Source organism: Ctenocephalides felis, unplaced genomic scaffold (assembly GCF_003426905.1).
Source record: "Ctenocephalides felis isolate EL2017-DRISC unplaced genomic scaffold, ASM342690v1 CF-g0.4_SCAFFOLD_00845, whole genome shotgun sequence".
NCBI lineage: Eukaryota > Metazoa > Arthropoda > Insecta > Siphonaptera > Pulicidae > Ctenocephalides > Ctenocephalides felis.
The window spans coordinates 25,123,913-25,142,763 of record NW_020536999.1 but is presented as its reverse complement, the minus strand read 5'-3'; the positions used below and the strand labels follow the sequence as shown (position 1 = coordinate 25,142,763).

The following is an 18,851-nucleotide window of genomic DNA, read 5'->3' as shown; positions in this document are numbered from 1 at the left end:
TTATTCATGTAATTATTATTTTTATGTGGTGCCTTAACGGGTTAAATAGTCTGTGCTTAGAAGTAATTCCAGAATGTGAGTGCATTTCTTATGTACAATTTATTTACTAATTTTGGAGTGAATTTTAAGTGTGTTGCGTTTGGATAATCTAATCTGAACTTATATATATGTATAAATAAAAATATTTGTTTATAATATAAAGAATGAAATGAATAACCTAAATTTTATTTCAATTAACAAATTTTTAATATTTATTATAAATTTATTAATCAACAAATTAAGTATTTTAGTAGGAGGAATGTATAAAAATAATTTTATTCTATCTAAGTATCATTAATCAGTTTTTACAAAATACGAAAAATGATCTATAATTGTTTTTATAATCCTTTTTCATGTCCATTTTGATTTCATCAGCCGCAATATACAGAGCTCCTATACTTCCAACTTCTCTCAATTGGACTAAATTTAACTCGAAACGACTTTCAACACCTCTGAATTGTTCTAAGACTTCGACAAATCCTGGTTTTAGATGTCTCCAACTTTTCCAAACAGAACCCACGCAAACAACTGTCAATGGTTCCTCTAAAAGCTTCTGGTCGGCCTTTGGCAATAAAGCTGTAACGTGTCTCCCTAAGGATCGTCCAGCTTCTTTGAAAATAGATTTACTCAACTCGTCTCCTGAATCTGCAGATTCGCATAACTTTTCACAAAGCCCTGTGGGGAATAAAATATTTAATCTGTATAAATACTTATAGGCATGGCCAAGCTAAATCAGTATAGTGTAGTGTACCAGCTATTTTATTCTTCTCAAACTTTCCATAAAAATGATCCAATAATTCAACTCTTCGTTCAATATTAAAATATTCCTTTATATCCTCCCAAACATTATTTATACTATAGGGGCTGGATGAATATTCATCTTGTTCATCAATAACAGTCACAATAGCTGTACTACTAATCCACCAGGCTGTTAAAAATATCACAATTAATTTAAATTATTATTAAATAACATCTTAAAAAACTAACCACTTCCTTTCTCGCCTAATAAGTGACCCCAGCCCCCGCAATTGTATTGTTTTCCATCTGGGTTGCGTAAAATACCATTGGAACCAGTACCTTTAAGTAAAAAGTAAATAAGTATATAATGAAAATAGTTTTAAAGTGAAGATATTAATAAATTGTTAAAAAGAGAAAATACAACTGAAAGCTGAAGCGCAGGATGAGGAAGTATGGAAGCGGAAGCAAGGAAAGGGAAATGCATGAAAGTGTATAAAAAAGTGAACAAAGGTAACGCTGATGGGAATAATAAAAAAGTATAGAAATGTAATCATTGATTCGTTGATTTATTGTGCTCTCATACCATGGACCTGCCTTCGGACAGACGCAGACTAATATTTATTATTATTAATCCTTTCCACTCGCAAATTCTGAAATGTATGTGTATTTTGCTGCCGGAGCGGCGGCATCCGAGTCGAAAGGGTTAATATATAAATCATTTATAGTCACTTGACAAAAAACCTCGTCCTGCCCACATCCTTAGAATTATTGCATGACTGTTATTAAGATGATAAAATCAAATATATTACAAATACCAAATAGACAATATTTATTAATTTATAATAATTATCTATTAATCTATTATCTATTAATAACATCAGTCATATTAATTATTAATTTTGCAACAAATGAATTTGCAATTATCTCCACGACTACAATCATCGTCTACGAGGACCCTTATGCTCATGAATCCGTTAAAAAAATTATAAAATAGAGATACTATTGTTAATAAATATTTAATAAATTATTGAATAAATAAATGGTTCAGTAATTTTATAACATTTGCATCAGTTTTATATCAAATTTCAATAGTTTTCATTGCGACATAGAAACCGTTAATTAGAACCGTTGATCAAAATTAATTTAAAATCGTGGAGGTCAATAACATAAATTAGGGCAAGTTCTAAATACATACTTAATTATGATTTCCATATAATTTGTTAAAATAATTATGAATATGACATTTTTTGAGGAAAACGGGTGATTAAAAATATCGATAAATTCCGCTACCACACTCTTTGATCTTTCCAATAATGGTTTGTAATGCAATACTATTCAAAACCATAATTTAACAATATATAAGCCATTTGAATAAGTTATATTACAAAATTTACTGACATTAATTCACTATTTGTTCAAACAATTAAACAGTTTTTTTTATATGAATCTAAAATATCAATTGCTCCCGATCGGTTTCGATCATGTTTCGATTTGTTGTTTAAAAAAAAATGGCGGAAAGCAATGATCTTCCTTAACATGCTGCCAGTGTTTTATATGATTTCAATGCGAAAACAGTGTTGATTTAGTACAAAAATGTAGTAAATATCTTTTTAAATTGTGCGCTTAATGATTTACATAGTAGTTTTGATTAGTTACGTTGTAAAATAGTGGAATGGAAGTAAACAATGGCATGTGCTTAATACAGGTTAGTGCAAAATTATAATATTCTTTAATAATTTTTGACATTTGCTTGATTGGCATATACAGTATATCTATTAAATAAATGTGTTTCTTTTGCTTTATAAACATTTAAACAATTCGCTATTCTTGTCCGCAGTCATCTAATAAGTTGACAAAAAATATGGCGATCCTCTTATTGAAATTTTGTTAAATGAGTCTTAGTTAAATACTAAATCTACTACTAATTTGTCTTTTATGTATGGATATAGGTTTATTCAACAAGTTGTTGTTAATCTATATCAGATGTACACATAATTAAAACATGGCAATTAAAGTTTGTACTACTTTGTACAATGTCTTGTACAATAGTATTGCTGAATATAGGACCTTCCCAATAATGGTATTGGGTTCTTATCATAATACGACTAGTTAATCATATGCAACATCACCAATGTGATAATTAAATAATGCAAATATTTTGTTCAGGTAATTCTGGAAAATGCATTTTAAAATAGCTTTTGATTCGACTGCCTAGATGTATACTGGAATGATTGTAATGCACTGCAATTACCTTTACATTTTACCTTGATATTTACTATGATGTATAGATATTCATATTGAACAGGAAAATGCTTATGATCCTGTCGAAAGTAAATTATCATGTAAGTTTACCAAGTATTTAATGTCCCACATTCTTAGCTATTTGCTGATTTCTCGATACTTTTCATGTATCATTCATATTCATTATCTCTGTCAATTCTTAATTTTTTCTGTAAATGGCATATTTGTTAATGCAAATCCTTATTACTATGAATTAAGAACTTTATTCCGATGCAAGTTCTGAAACTTTTAATCAATATTTGAAGAATCATTTTTGGCAAGTGCCTGATGTATATTGATTGCTTGCATTTATTTCCAGGAATACATCATAACTTATGAATGCAATTCCAAAAAGAGATTCCATATTTTCAGGTGGATAACAGACTTCCAAGAATAAATGGATGATGTTCAAAATGGAATAATCATATATAATATGAATTCGCTTGGTTTTCTTGATATTAGTTAATTACCTGATATCAAAACCATGCCTCCTGCATCAGTAGCAGCAGATATACTTCCAAATGTATCGCTGTGAATTACGCAAAGCTCCATAAGCTGGGGGCACAAACTTCGTATTTCTTTTTCTAGCAAATCATTTGATTCTTTTTCTTCACAACCACTGAGACATAAACTCAGACAAGCTAATGGTTGATTTTGATTGATTTTTGCTTCTTCTTTACCCTTAAAGGGAGACACATGGTTATAAAAAATTGAGTTAATTAGTTCAAAATTATATTATATATCACTTACTTTGTTTACCATGTCGACAATTCTTCGTGCACATTCTTGTCTACCTAAAATCCAGTGGTTGGTTCCGGGACCAGCTATATTTACCATAATCGTTTGATTCAGGTCGCATATTAATAAATTGGAACGTGTTCCGCCTCTGTTGTTTAAAAACTTTAATGAAATCGGTAATTGCATGCATGTTATAATTAAATTTCATTATTCAGTTGACCATATCTTCATGATTCATTCAATGAAATTACTCATCAAATATTTGATTGAATCATGATCAGTAAGATTAATTTTTATCAAAATGATGCAACATTTAACAAAAATTCTATTTGGTATGAAATTTATTATCACGGTTGTTATCATTAAAAAAATATGATAAGTATAGCTGATATGATGAATTGCAAATAAGAAAACGAAAGGTGTGAACAGGAAATTGATTTCAATAAAATTTTATAGAAGCTTATTTAGATATTCAAAATAAATTTAAATCAACTATTTTCTGGACAAAAATTTTAATAAGAGTCTTATTGGAAGACACAAATGTATATTCATAATTTAACAAAATATATTTAGAAGTCTAGAAAATAATTTTTGGAACTCACTTTTTATTCGTTCTTGCAATACAGTATACCAATATTTTCTATATATATATATATATATATATATATATATATATATTATTTATTTATTGCTTGTTTTATTTGTATGTAAAATATGAAGATTACCTTCGAGTAACAAAACTATGTTGCAAAAAATTTATGGCTAGACTTGTAAATTAAATATTTATTTTCACAATGCCATTACATACCCTTCCACTCCACATATATATTTATTATCACCACTCATATTTATTTATTGATTTTAAACTTTTTATCACCACTCGAATGTTTTTTGCACAGCTGTTGAGTTATCAATATGACATTGTGCACTTCAACAGTATTTACTTTAGATAAAGAGAAATTGAAGGAAAATGTACTATAAGTACTTCCCAGATTGTAGTTTTTGCTTTATAGATTTTGTTCAAAAGATTGTTTCAAGTTGTTTGATGTAACAATGTTTGTGAAATAATTGATTGCACAATTGCAACAGAGTGAAAGGAAAATATTTCACATTTTATTTGTTTGTCGGCATTCAGATAAAAACCAGTTTTTTCAAGAAATTTACATTATATTTCACGTATAACTTGTGTTAAATATATTTACAACTTGTGACGTTCATTACATATTTACAAGCACATAACCTCAAAACAAACAAATTGTTATTAACACATTTTATAAATAAATTTATATATATATATATATATATATATATATATATATATATATCAATGCCCTCTCTTTAAAATTTTGTAGATAATTCAACTGATAAATAAATTGGGCACCACAGTTTGCTGAAATAATAATTTGATAAAGTTTTTCATTCAGTTATACAAAATATACTTATTAATATTTAAAATATTATTTTTATCTGTATAAACATGAATATAATATATAAATACTTCTACTAATTATTTATCAACTTATATGTATAATTTACTATTAAAATTATTAAAATTTGAAATATTGCACGAGGAATAGGTTGCAAATTTTTATCCATATTACTTCTCTAACTATTCTAATATTATATTTTATACTTTTATAATTAATTATTTGATCAAACAATGATTTTATTTGAATTTTCAATAAGTTTTGTCGTTTTGGTTTAAGACTTGGGATACTTTTTGATTAAAATGTTAACAGAGGACCCACATGGTTTTCTGAAAATACAATAATTTAAGAGATACAAAATTTAATATTTTTATAAATATAAATTTATAGTATTTATCAACTACTCGAAGAAAACTCTCATGTTATTGTTTTTGCCAGAAAATCCGACTTGTTAATTTTACGTTTTTGATAAGTTGATCGTTTGAGAATGAAATGTATATAGAGGATTTATATAAAGAAGCCGAACTTTGGTTTTTCTTTAACGTTTTTTTTAAACGGCTGAACCTATTTCAAAAGTTTAAAAGCGGTTTGATGCAAACTCGATTAGAATTCACGTTGATTAGTTTCGCAAAACGTTCATCCAAGTCGTTTTCCAGAATTTTCAAAGCTGAGCACGCTTTCGCAAAAAATCTAAACAGATTTTGAAGAAAACTGTTTGATAGATCTCAGTTGAGTATTGATTACTTTAAATATCATTATCTATTTTATTTATTTCACTATTGCTTATAATAATCTACGTCTTATAAATTTTCTATCATTTTTTATTTCAAGCACTATCATTTTTTAGTCTATTATTATCTGAAAAATATTACTGTTAATATTGTATGTCGTATGTCTGCTATGTTACCACAATAATGGTTCATGAATAATGCATTTCATATATAAAACAAATTCATTACAATTTATGTAAGAACGTCCTCGCCGCTTGCCCTGGATGTGTTTAAATCATCAGAACAAAACTAATACAATTTCCTGGGACACCCCTTAATTTGTTACAACCCACTTTATTAATTATCAACCACTGACGACAAAAAGTTTGCTCCATTTGCACATATGTACCACCTGGACAACTTTTTCTCTTTTCTCTTGGAAAAACTTTTTTCGCTACCGCCTTCGTCTTCCACCCTCGAGGAAAAAGAACAGTTTTCCCGAAGTGTCGATAATGAAAAAGTTCTAGGGGAAATTTACGTTTAATTTTTGGTCTTGGGCGGAGGCGGAGGACCAGTAGAGAGGGGTCGAAGAAATGTATGATGAAAAAATTATTATAGTAATAAAAGTAATAATATATTTATAATTATATATTTTTATTAATTATAAAATGTGTATGCGTTTGAAAGCGGGATATAGTGCATTGGATGGGTACATTGACCACAAATTAAATAGTGTCGAACTAAGCAACTAGAATTTAGCTATGTTGATTCTCATGCCTTTGTTGATTATTGAAATTAATTCTGATTTAAATTAATTCTGATTTAAATTAATTTTGATTTAAATTATGACTTGTATTAGATTTACTTCCGACTAAGAATTTCTCTTCCGCTTCCAGTTTAGACGACTATTGATTTAGTTCCGACCGACTCAAATTTTGTGTGTGCAACATGCATGCAATGCAAACGGAATTATAAATTATAGATTATATATATATATATATATATATATATATATTTGCATGACATTTTGCCATCTAATATTTGCCTGTATGAATAAGCAACACTGCAGAGAATATTTATTTTTAATTATTTTATAAAATAGATAAATAATACATTTTTAATTCATTATTTTTGAGATAGTTGAAATATTCATTAATTCACTCTATGGAGTTTTTTTATTTGTAATTTGTAATTATTTGGTCGACCAATAGGTGAGCCTTACGACATACAAATGCATAATATATATATATATATAATATATATATATATATATATATATAATATAAATTCCTGGCATGAGCCAGCCAACTAACATTGAGTCCGACCGAGCTTTCAAATTAAATTCAAGTCTGAGCAAGATTGATGGCATCTCTGCACAGTTTTCGTCTAAAATTCGTCCTTATGTGGATATATTCACAAATATACAAACATACATATATATATATATATATATATATATATATATATATATATATCATTCAAAAATATCCTTTTGATATATGATCGCAGAATGGAGAGACAACTATTCTTTTGTTTTTTTTTTTCATTTCTTCCCTTGTTGTCTTCTATGCGATTTGCATTTTTTCATAATTTATTTATTTTAATAATTTCCATTTTAAATTTTCGTCAAGTTTTTGATGTCCTGTCAGCAATTATTTATGCCCTGTTTCTAATTTTTCGGTTCATTCTTACATAAATTATATTGCGTCTTCATAATATTTTTTTAGTATTTTATTAGTAATTTCTCGAGCAAACCGTTCCTCTACTTGACTAAACTTTAAAACTTGTTAAAAGTTTCTTATAGAAAGTTCGAGTTATTTTTATGTATTGATACTTTTTATAAAAGTGTCGTCTTCCGAGGAGGGATTATGAGTTTAAGACACCAATTTCGGTCTGGGATTAAAACAGATGCAATATATATATAATGAATTATGGTTTATGAATGAAACATGGAACACGATAATCTTGTGCAGGACTAATTTAAATATTTAACTTTTTAAACTCTGTTTGTCTTAAGACGTTGTAATTTAGGTATTGGATAATCTTATTTTGAATTGTGAAAATACTAAATATCATTATTATTTAAATATCATTATTAATTCATAATTAGTACCGAAATATATTTGTTTAAATATCTGGATCCTCAAAACCATATGCTTTTGGAGAAAGAAAGAAGAAAATTTTATGAAAATTTAGTTATGGGATGCCCATAACTTATATGTACATAGTAAAATTACTTAAGGTTACTTGTACATTTATTAAAAAAAGAACAAAGTTGACGGTTGTTTCTATTTGGGTATTTGTATTTTCAAAAAATGTACATAGTACACAAGAATTTGATTTTAAAATTGTTTTCAGAATCGATTTGAAAAAAAGCTGTAATTTGGTCATGTGATACCCAAACAACAGCTTAAAATTATGAAAATACTAAACCGCACCATTTAGTAACAAAACGAAATTTGCAAACTTTTGAAACATTTATCTACAATTCTTCACAATGATTGATTACACGCAATTCACTCCATTATATAAAAATTACTCAACAAAACGCATAATCTCCGCGTGCGGTCCATCAAAATTATTAATATTTGTACTCGAAGTCCTCCCAGAGCCCCTTTCGGTCTTCGGGGCGTTATTAATGACGAAAAAAGCTCCGCTCGGGTTCTCCGCGCTTATACAATTATTCTCTGGTGCGATTTTAATTATGCCTTCGCTCGCGTCCACTAAAATATTACATTATGTACAACAGAGAATAACGTATGAAATTAATGAAATAATTTCATCGCTGAAAACGGGAAAAATGATAAAATACCGCACGAAGTGGAAAGGAGTCTTCGCCGGCCGTCGCGGAGTCTACACCTCCGCCACCACTCTACATGGTCGTCGGTGCAATTAAGTTTGTATTACAACACCCCCATCACGGGGGGCGGAGAAACAGATTAATTTCGGTTAATGAAAAATAGGTTCCGGGGAAGAAGTGTTGAATATTGCACATTACAGAAAGATTAATTGAAAGTGGAAATTCAGGAGAACCGAGATTTATATTTACAGAGGAATCAGATTTATTATTACGTCTACGAAGACGTTAGGTGTGAGTTTATGGTTTTATTAGTATTTTTATCTAATAAGTAATAATCTGTGTTCCCTTATCCCTTCAACAATTTACTTAAAAGCTCTTCTCCAGATGCTTTGGTTGACATATATTGCAAGAACATTGATTGATGTTTTGGAGAGAGGTGGAGGTTAAGTGTATTCAATTCGGGAGAAATTCGTCTCGAGAAGGAGGTGTGGATTGTTCCCCAACCCAGACACATGGTCTGTGTGACAAATGTGTACCCCACAACCTACGTGCTTTTGGCCCTTTCTTAAAGAAGATGAGTTATTCTTTAATATTGTTGATTCTTGATTAAACACCCTGTACTATATATAGTAAAATTTGACTCAATTCTTATCCACAATGTTGTAAAATAATAAAAGGCGATGGTCGAATAGCGGTTTTTTGCGAACGTTATTAAAACCAGAATGAAAAGCGGGAAAAGGGAAAAACGAAGACAAGGGGAGGGGGTGAAAAAGAAAATTCCCGGAAACGAAAGTATAATCTTATGGAAATTATTATCGTGTTTGACTTTTATTAAAAAAAACTGGATTCTTTGGATTGGATTGGATTTGCGACACCGACGACGACGTCCGAGTGTCTTAATGAAAACCTGAAAAAGGGGAAAAATGTAATAAATTTATATATACTTTTATATACATATGCATGTCTTTTCTGAATCTTCGTCAGTTATTGAAGAATGTGTACTCATAACTTACATATATTTATATATACATATATATATATATACATATATATATATATATATATATATATATATATATATATATATCAACCTTCCACCCCACTGCCGAAAAATATTTGATTGACAGACAAGACAGTCAAAAGACAATTGTGTCATCTGTCGCCGAAAATCTAAAAGATTGACACATTTCTTTTATTCGTTTGCGCTTGAATAAGTCAAATATATTTTATCCCCATTTTCAGAACGGGGGTAAGATTTCACTTCAAATTTCTTCATGAGAAAACAACTTGGTCTGAGTGTAAATATATGATTTATGAGCATGAGAAAGGCGTATTCATTGGTTTTTTATTATTGGTGTGGTAGGTTAAATAATGAGTTAATTAATTTTAGACATATACGTTTTGGTATTTTTTTCTGAATGCAAAAGTTTTTAAAATTTTTCCTCTCGCCACATCGGCCAAAGTTTAAACTATTTTCTATGAAGTGCAACTTTATAATCTATCCGTCTATCAAAAGTTATCTCGCAAAAGTTTCAGGGCCGGCGAAGAGGGAGGTGATGTTGGAGAAGGTTTAGAGTATCTCGAAGTGTTCACAATTCATTTCAATTATCATAGTTTAAATTAGTCGGAACGTTATTATATGAAACCTTGGAAGGAAGTTCACTATGGAAAGTTTTCGTTCTTGCATCATTGCCGACGTCTATGGAGTTGGTGCCAGTGAGAAGTAGTTGGTGCTGATAACACAGATTTTTGTGCATTTTTTTGGTATCGATTGGCAAATACAATTTTTTGGGGTATTTTATTTTCGGAATAGTTGCTTCATAGTTATTAGTTCCTTTATCTAACGAGAGTTCAAAAGAATACCTGCAGTTGGTTTTTCTGAACGTCCGTCTTTCAATCCATCTTAAAAGTATTTTTTTAAGTTTTTTTTTAGCAAATTTATCAAAGATCTCGAAAAGTGGCAGTAAGTGGTAATTTCCTTCGCAGGACCCTTGTATTTTCTGGAACCCCTACCAGGTTTTGGACATAAATCTGTGCTGTTGTCATAAACCATACCTTAATATATCACCATCCAACTCGAAGAAGGTGGAGCCGTAGAGTTGTAGGAGTTTCCTGAAATATGCATAAGGCAAATTAAATAAGGGACAGTTGATACAAACTGGATAAATAGACACTTGTATTGTTTATACCATTTTACTCTAAATCTCTATTTTTGAATAATTACCATGCACCCACCACCGTGCTAGAAAATTCTGCTTTACGGCGGAGATGTTCGCTAACAACTAAAATATATTTGCAATTCAAACTAAGTATTTATAATTGGTTTGGCTTCTGCAAACATTTGAGGTTGACTCTGGAGTGGCGATGGAGGCGGCGGAGGTGACGCTGGCGGTTGTGTTATGTTAATTTAGGCTAATTCGTTTATTTCGACTAACGACTACTTACTTATTTGCTCAGATGAACACTTACTTACTCCATCGTAATAGTGCTGTAAGATTGAGAGGATACTTGTTCGAAGTAAGATAAATTAATAATTTTAACTATTAGGTTGTCAAATATCTCCCTTCCGCTTTTTTGCTCTTGGTTTATAATACAAAAAGGCGGAAGGGAGATATTTGACAACCTTATATAATTATGTACACACACCAGATAGGTCATGATGGTGTCTTGATATTATGACCCATGTCATAATATCAAGCATTATGCAGGATGCTTTATAGGTGCATTGTATTATTAATACCCCCGAACGTGGTAATATTTAAAATGTTATCATTTCAACTAAATTTCGTCGGTTTGAACTTGATTTTCATATAGAATAATTTGTAATTCAAGTTGGCGCTGATTATAATTACGAATTAAATAGAGACTGCTTCAGATAGCATATCATCAAAGGAAATAATATGATAAAATAAGTTTAGAGTTTGGACTATATAGTTCAGATAAAGTGACAATATTGTTGTTATCAAGAGGAAGAACCTTCTGTCCCTTGCTAAATTAAATTAAAACTAATTGTAAGAGTAATTTGCAATACTCTAGGGAGAACTAAATTCATATTTAAGCTTTATTTTGATTTGCATGTTTAACATTTTTATTTTAGATGAAAAATTTTGGTATTTTATTAGAAAAACAAATTGTTTATCAGATTTAATCCTTCTTACAAAGTTTTCATAAAAACTTTGCCAAAATTTTTTTTCGGCACCGATTTCTTATTTCTAAAGCCATAACGATGTGTCTCAATAAGCAAGATTAGTTTTGTGATTCGATTGGTAGAACCGTAGATTTAGAATTAGGAAAAATTGCAAGTTGCAATTTGCAACTATCAGCGTTTTTTAACTTCCCGAAGGAGAAGTTTATGTTTTCATCAAAAAATCCGATTCGCTAATTTTATGTTTTCTCGACGTTTCAAGCCATTCTGAATCGAATGAGACCAAATCTGGAAAAAGTATGTGTGTGTGTGTGTGTGTGTGTGTGTGTGTGTGTGTGAACAGATTTTTTGCCGTAAATCGACGTTTTCTCAATAATGGCTGGATTGATTTCAAAAATTTAAAATCCATTCGATGTATCTCGATGAGGACTAGCGTTTATCAATTTTGCGCGACGATCAGCCAAGCCGTTTCTTTGTAAATAGCAGAAAAGTGAAAAATTTTTCGTCCACGTTTTAGCCCGCAGTTCTAAATCGATCTTGAAAATTCAAAAACCATTCGAAAGATATTAATTGGGAATCGTGCTGATGAGTTGTTGGTAGAGATCGGCCGAGCCGCTTTCTTGTAATAAAGTGTTAAAAAATTTTTTTTCGACGATTTTTATAATTATTTTTTTGACGGTAGATACCATAGTCTTCTAGATCATACTAAAATATTACGGCTCTACGACAATTGGTTTAACTTTAAAAATTCGTCAAAGTTTGCAAAACTTGGCATCGTTTTTTTTTGGCATTTGTCAAAATTAGACCTTTCATCGACGTTTTCTCAAAAATGCCTGAACCGATTTTAGAAATTTAAAAGCCATTTGATGTATCTTGATGAGGACTATCGTTTATCAGTTTTGTGCGACGATCTGCCAAGCCGTTTGTTTGTAATTTGAAAAAAAGTGTTAAACTTTTCGTCCACATTTAAGCTCATCCTACCGAACCGATTTTAAAAAATCAAAAACCGTTCGAAAGATATTAGTTGGGAATGGTACTGATTAGTTTTAGGTGAAAATCTACCGAGCCGTTTTCTTGTAATTCGTTGTTGAAAAAAAAATTTGAGCCGATTTTTATGAAACTTTTTTTGATAATATACATCATGGTCTTATACAACTTATTGGAATATTACGACCCTACGACAAGTAGTTTAGTTTAAAAAAATCATCAAAGTTCAAGAAAATAAGTAGTTTTTTAACGTTTGTTAAAATTAAAATTGGACGATTTTACTTCGTATAACGATAGAGTACTTGGTTTTAATGAACATATCAAGCCATTAAAGTCCTATGGAAACTGGTTCAATTATAACAATTGTTGATTTTTGAAAATTTACTTTTAGAAAATACTCCGTGTCAAAGTGGTCGCTCGTTTTCAATTATGTGTAATAAATCCACTCGGAATACTTTAATCACTCATATTTTAATTTAGTTTTTATTGATTAAGTCGATTAATTACACATATCGGGAAGTTCATGTAACTTGCCTCAAGGCTAAATACCAAACCAACTAGTTTTTTTTAATTATGAACAGGTTTTGAAAATTGAAAGAGTGTTCTAAACGTAACAGCAGGGAATCGACTTGATTTTTTATAAAAAATAGACTAGTAATTTCTTTGTAATTAATTTCTAATGCAACAATTGTTGTTTTTTCGACAATTTCATTGAAACTTTGTAAGGCTAACCGAAAGTGGCTTAATTGTCAAAATTTATCCAAATAATGAATATTATGATGAATAATGTCAAAATTTCTAAATTACATACTTAATCTTCAATCTCAATTTTAATCGATCGAATCGATTATTTACACATTTTAGGATTTTTTACAACTTGTCTTGAGGTAAAATTACCCATTATCTGTATTTCACAACCCCAGTTTCAGTACTCCATTATATGTATTTCACAACCCTTAAGATTAAGTTTCTTGTCTGTGTCATCTTTTGACTGAAAATTAAACTCTTCACATCGTCGTTGTTGTTAATAATATTTTATTAAAATAATAACAATAACAATATCTAGAGTTTAATCAAGCGACAGCCTCTCGATTAATTAAAACACTATTGTTTCGTGTGCATTATCCGTCCGTTCGTCTATCCGTCTCTCCATCCATCCATCAGACAATGGAGAATTCAGTAATTAAAACTTTGATATCGAAAACAATATTAAAATAATAATGGGAGCGCCGAGGGAAAATTGAAGTTTCTTGTTGAAAAAACTTACCATTCAGTCACTATTTGGAATGGTCATTGATGATTTCTCTACATTTTTTCTCTACAATTATTAAACATTAAAATAATAATAAAGAGCAGAGGGCAAAATTGAGGTTCCGAGGGAAATCTCTCTGATTTGCTTCGATATATTAGAATTAGTTCACTTGTAGTACAATATTAGATTTTTCATTATTTTAGATTAATAGTATAATAATAATCTGATGAACAAATTGGTCATTGGAGAAAAAAAAGTTGTGCATGAAAATAGATGGATGGATTTTTTTAAAGATGATGTTCAAATTCATGCATTTATAATTTATTCCATCAATATTATTGATGACAAATATTATTAATAATAGCTCAGATTAATGCATATATATATATATATATATATATATATATATTTGTGTGTTGAATTTTACCCTGTGGGGAGCTTCGAAGGGTAAGGGGGCGATACATCATACATTTAGACACTAATATCAAAATCCTTGGCTAGAAACCAAAGAAACTTTTTGGCTGCAACCTCTTCTCCGTACCGACGTGGAGAGGTGGTGAGGAGCCCCAAAACGCCCCACTGGTATAAGAGGAATCCTAAACATTCGAAATGTTTAGTCAAACAATTATTTTAAAAACATACGGAATTTATATAAAAGTTTTGATGTTTTGGGTATAACCACAGTAACTTTTTGGGTATTTCAAGAATATTCAAATATATTTTTATCATTTTAGGTATACACGTCGACAGTTTGTGTGTGTATAAATTTTAGTATATTTATTCTAGAATGATATTTGGCTTATGCGCAATATATTCAGATAAATTAGTTAAACTGGAGTATATTTATTTGAAAAATACTATTTTTGGTATAATCTTTAGATTAGAGTTTACGGATACTATATTTGAAAGTGGACGATGAATAGGGGTATGTGCACTATATTTGACTGTATTTTCGAAAAATTTAATTTTTTTTGCTGTATATATTTGATGTTGTACAAATTTGGTATATCCCATGTATTTGTTTACATTCGCAGTATATTCAGGTATATTTTAGACGAATATTTTTTTAATCCGAACAGTTTGAGAATCTGTGCACCGCTTTCTGTATCTTGCATTTATTTATTTAACTATAATTATCAGCAGCACTACCCAAAATCTGCCAAACAAAACTCTTAAGAGTTACGCAAGTATTGCAAAGTTTTCCAACTCTGCGTTTTTTTCTCTTTAGTTTATTTCACTTATTTTCAACAAGATTTCCTTCCGGTGAAGCGAGCGGCAGAGACGTTTTTTTTTCGGGAGATTTACATTTTGTAATTTGCGGAATTATGCTCCAAAGTTCAAACGGGCGAGTGGGGGGTTCAAGGGGGCAAGAAATGGGGCTTTGGGGATGATGTATATGTGTTTTGTGTTTTTGAAGGAACGCGAATGTTAGTTTAGTAATTAATTAGTGCGGAAGAAATGCAGTTTTAGTAATTGCAGTTTACTCGGATTCTCTGGGTTTTTCTTTTTTGAGTTATGGTGAAGATGTGTAATGGATTATTTTATTCTTGTAATTTGTGTATGTTTTTGAACATTTTCACACAAATTTATATACACTCACTTTTTACGCCTGGCACATTTCTATGACATTTTATTTTAATACGTATTAATTACTTTTATATTTTCGTATTTATCGTTGTATCATTAGTTCAATTTTTATGGCTTTGACTAATTTTGTATTTATCAATTTGTGTTGATTTAAATTCATTATATTCTTTAGTTTTATTAATTATGTGTTGTTAGATCTTTATATCTCTATTCATAATAATAATATTTCAGAATAAAAATATTGTAAATTCAGATAAAAATCCTTTATATACTTTATCCGTGCGAAACTAAGGTTTTTAAATAAACACGGCTAACCCGATTTCTCTAAAATCTCATTAATTAACGGCGGAGGGATTAAAAAGCGCGCAGACATCGGGCGCTAAGCACTATTTATAGTGCAGAGGGCACACATAGGATTATCCTGGGACGAATCTTCATGCTGAATACACGAAAAGCTAAATAAATTAATACTAACTTTTTCTATGGTCGAGATATGTGCTTTTTTTTAAACTTTTTGAAGCTTTTGTCCATTTCGTTAATTCTATGCTTCATATGAAATAAAGTACATTCAGTTAAATTTTTTTATGAGCAGTCGAGAATTAAAATTTTCCAATGTTATCATCTTCATAGTTTGGAGAGCAAACTTACTCACAATTAGTTGGAACTGGAAATCTGAGAAAGATGTTTAATGAAATAACTTGCGAATTTCTAACAAATTATAATATAAATTTATTTTTAATTGTCCTATTGAAATTCTAGCCAACTACCAGGTTAAATTTGGAAATCCATTCACGTACATTTATCAGGTGTACACAAACTTATCTTCTAATATCATTTATTATAACTGCAAACGCACACGTTGGAGACTGCACAGCCAAAGCATGTCCGTAATGTGATATTCGCTCATTAAGGTTGCACCTCTACCACAAAACTGGTTCCAAAATGTAGATGGCAACATATGAGATTCATCAGAAATTGGCCAAGTAAGTTCGAATTGCCTTTTTCAAACCTGATTTTCCTCTGGAACATGTACTGGATTGTAATTTTGTTGTTTGACTACTGATTTCTGTGGAAAATTGGCAAGGTTGTTTTGGGAAATTATTCTAGGATATTTTGTTCATCGATCAGTATGATCAGGAATTTTATTAGAATTTCTCGTGAGGAGATGACAAGACATGAGATGCATCCGAAATTGGTCAGGATTTGATGAAAAAGCCAAGTAAGTTCGAATTGCCTTTTTCAAACCTATTTTTCTCCTGGAACAAGTGCTGGAATGTAATTTTGTTGTTCGTATACTAATTTTTGTGGAAAACTGACAAGGTTGTTTTGGGAAATTATGCTATCAGTATAGATACTATATAGATCAGGAACTTTTCGTGGGTCGGAAGTTCTACTAAATTATTTTGTATATCAGGAGTTCCACTAGGATATCTTCTGGATAAGTAGATTCACTCCAATACTCTTTGCGCCAACCATAAGAAGTTATTGTTTCACCGAAAAAATTTTGCAATCCAGCAAATTCTGATGATTGATAAGCAGAATGTGGAAGTTCACCAGCTCATAAAATGGACCAACAAGTAAAATTTGTAGTTGTACCTATAAATTCTGAAAATCATCCAAACAGGAGTTCCACTGGTGAGTATCTTAGATCTACATGAATATTGGTTACATCAGAGCAATTCATCTTCTCCTCATTCACATTTTGAAACCCCTTGAGTTTCGCGCCTCTGAATATATAAATATGTAGTGACAATTTCCATCATTCTCGTCTATCAATTATCATTGGCAATCTTTGGTTTTACCAATCGCCCTCACCTGTTAGGAATAGAAATGCACAAACGCTATGTGGGGAATTTCACCATCAAATCAGTCACCATATTATATATCTGCGTATGCGTAAATTCGCTTCCGAAACGTAGAAATTCAGATTCTGGTTCTGATTCTGATTCTGATGTTCTCCGCCGCTACGATTCAATCTCTAATGATGTAATGCATTAACGGAATAATATATGATTGAGTACTACTACTACTTGGTGGTGAGCAGGGAGAGGTGATATGGAGCCCTGTATATATATATATATATATATATATATATATATTTATACATGTGCCGATGCTTACCGCAAATTATTAAGGACGCACATGGCTTCCTGTGGAGCAGGTGTCGGTGTATTTCATATAAATACTTTGAAGAAGCTAATTTTGTAAAATTAGATTACTATAATTTGTTCACGTTTGTTTTATTAATGTAGGTGATTCGCGATGGCTTTTTTATATTTTGTTAATTTTTGACAATTCAGATAATATGATCGAATCTTGTTTAGTTTACAAATAGAGTTGTAAGTATTTTTAAAATTTAAACAAATGCTTATAGTATGGCACACCCAGTTCTAACTAAGTTTGGAAAACTAGATGGCAAAATAACTAAAATTTAAGGCTAATAATCTTTTATAGTTCATACATCTTTTTCAATGCAAATAACCTTTAATATTATTTATTTTGTCGTCTAGTTTTCCAAACTTAGTTAGAACTGGGTATGCCATACTATAAACATTTGTTTAAATTTTAAAAATACTTACAACTCTATTTGTAAACTAAACAATATGTACAAGTTTGCGATCACATTATCTGCATTGTCAAAAATTATCAAAATATAAAATCTTTTTTCATCTTTAAATTTTGTTATATAACTAAATAGTGTATTTTTATAATTTAATTAGTCTTTTACTACTATTTGCATACAATTGCTTGGTTTTAAAGTTTTCCCTCACAAAATAGTTCTGTTCAGTATAATTACACTTCCAATTAATATTTCCTGGTATTAACATTATCTTTGGTGAGTAGTTTTACTTGATTTCTGTATAGTTTTAATAGATTTACTTACAAATTTGAGTATATTTTCCTTGAGTCCCCTTATTATTAAATATCGCTTGTGTTTATGGGTGTATGTTTGGGCATATTTCACTAATTAATGCCCAACCGTGCTCTCTCTATCAATTATAATCCTCCATTCTTAACAATTTATGCGAATAAATGATTTTTGATATAATAAACAAGTTATATTAATTATACAAGTTGTAAAATTATTAATGGGTTCATTTATGGATTAAAAAATAGTTCTAGAATAAAATATTGAAGAGAATATTGC

At 30.0% G+C, this 18,851-nt stretch overlaps 1 protein-coding gene across 1 annotated transcript; it reads right to left on the bottom strand.

Moving 5' to 3' along the window:
* Positions 1-337: 337 nt before the first annotated feature.
* LOC113380871 (N-acetyl-D-glucosamine kinase-like) lies at positions 338-4,775 on the bottom strand. The gene is made up of 6 exons (XM_026619937.1): positions 4,604-4,775; positions 3,808-3,943; positions 3,528-3,738; positions 1,027-1,116; positions 791-967; positions 338-714 (listed from the first exon to the last, which is right to left on the bottom strand). Exons 1-6 carry the CDS (start codon positions 4,639-4,641, stop codon positions 338-340), a joined length of 1,029 nt encoding a protein of 342 aa, XP_026475722.1. The 5' UTR covers positions 4,642-4,775.
* Positions 4,776-18,851: the final 14,076 nt, after the last annotated feature.

Bases quoted from the DNA above. Each gene is read 5' to 3' on its own strand.
- LOC113380871 (XM_026619937.1), bottom strand. From the start codon at position 4,641: ATGAGTGGTGATAATAAATATATATGTGGAGTGGAAGG. The intron at 3,944-4,603 runs GTATGTAATGGC...TTTAAACAACAG, and splicing joins TATATATGTGGAGTGGAAGG to AGGCGGAACACGTTCCAATT. The intron at 968-1,026 runs GTTAGTTTTTTA...TATTTTTAACAG, and splicing joins ATTAGGCGAGAAAGGAAGTG to CCTGGTGGATTAGTAGTACA.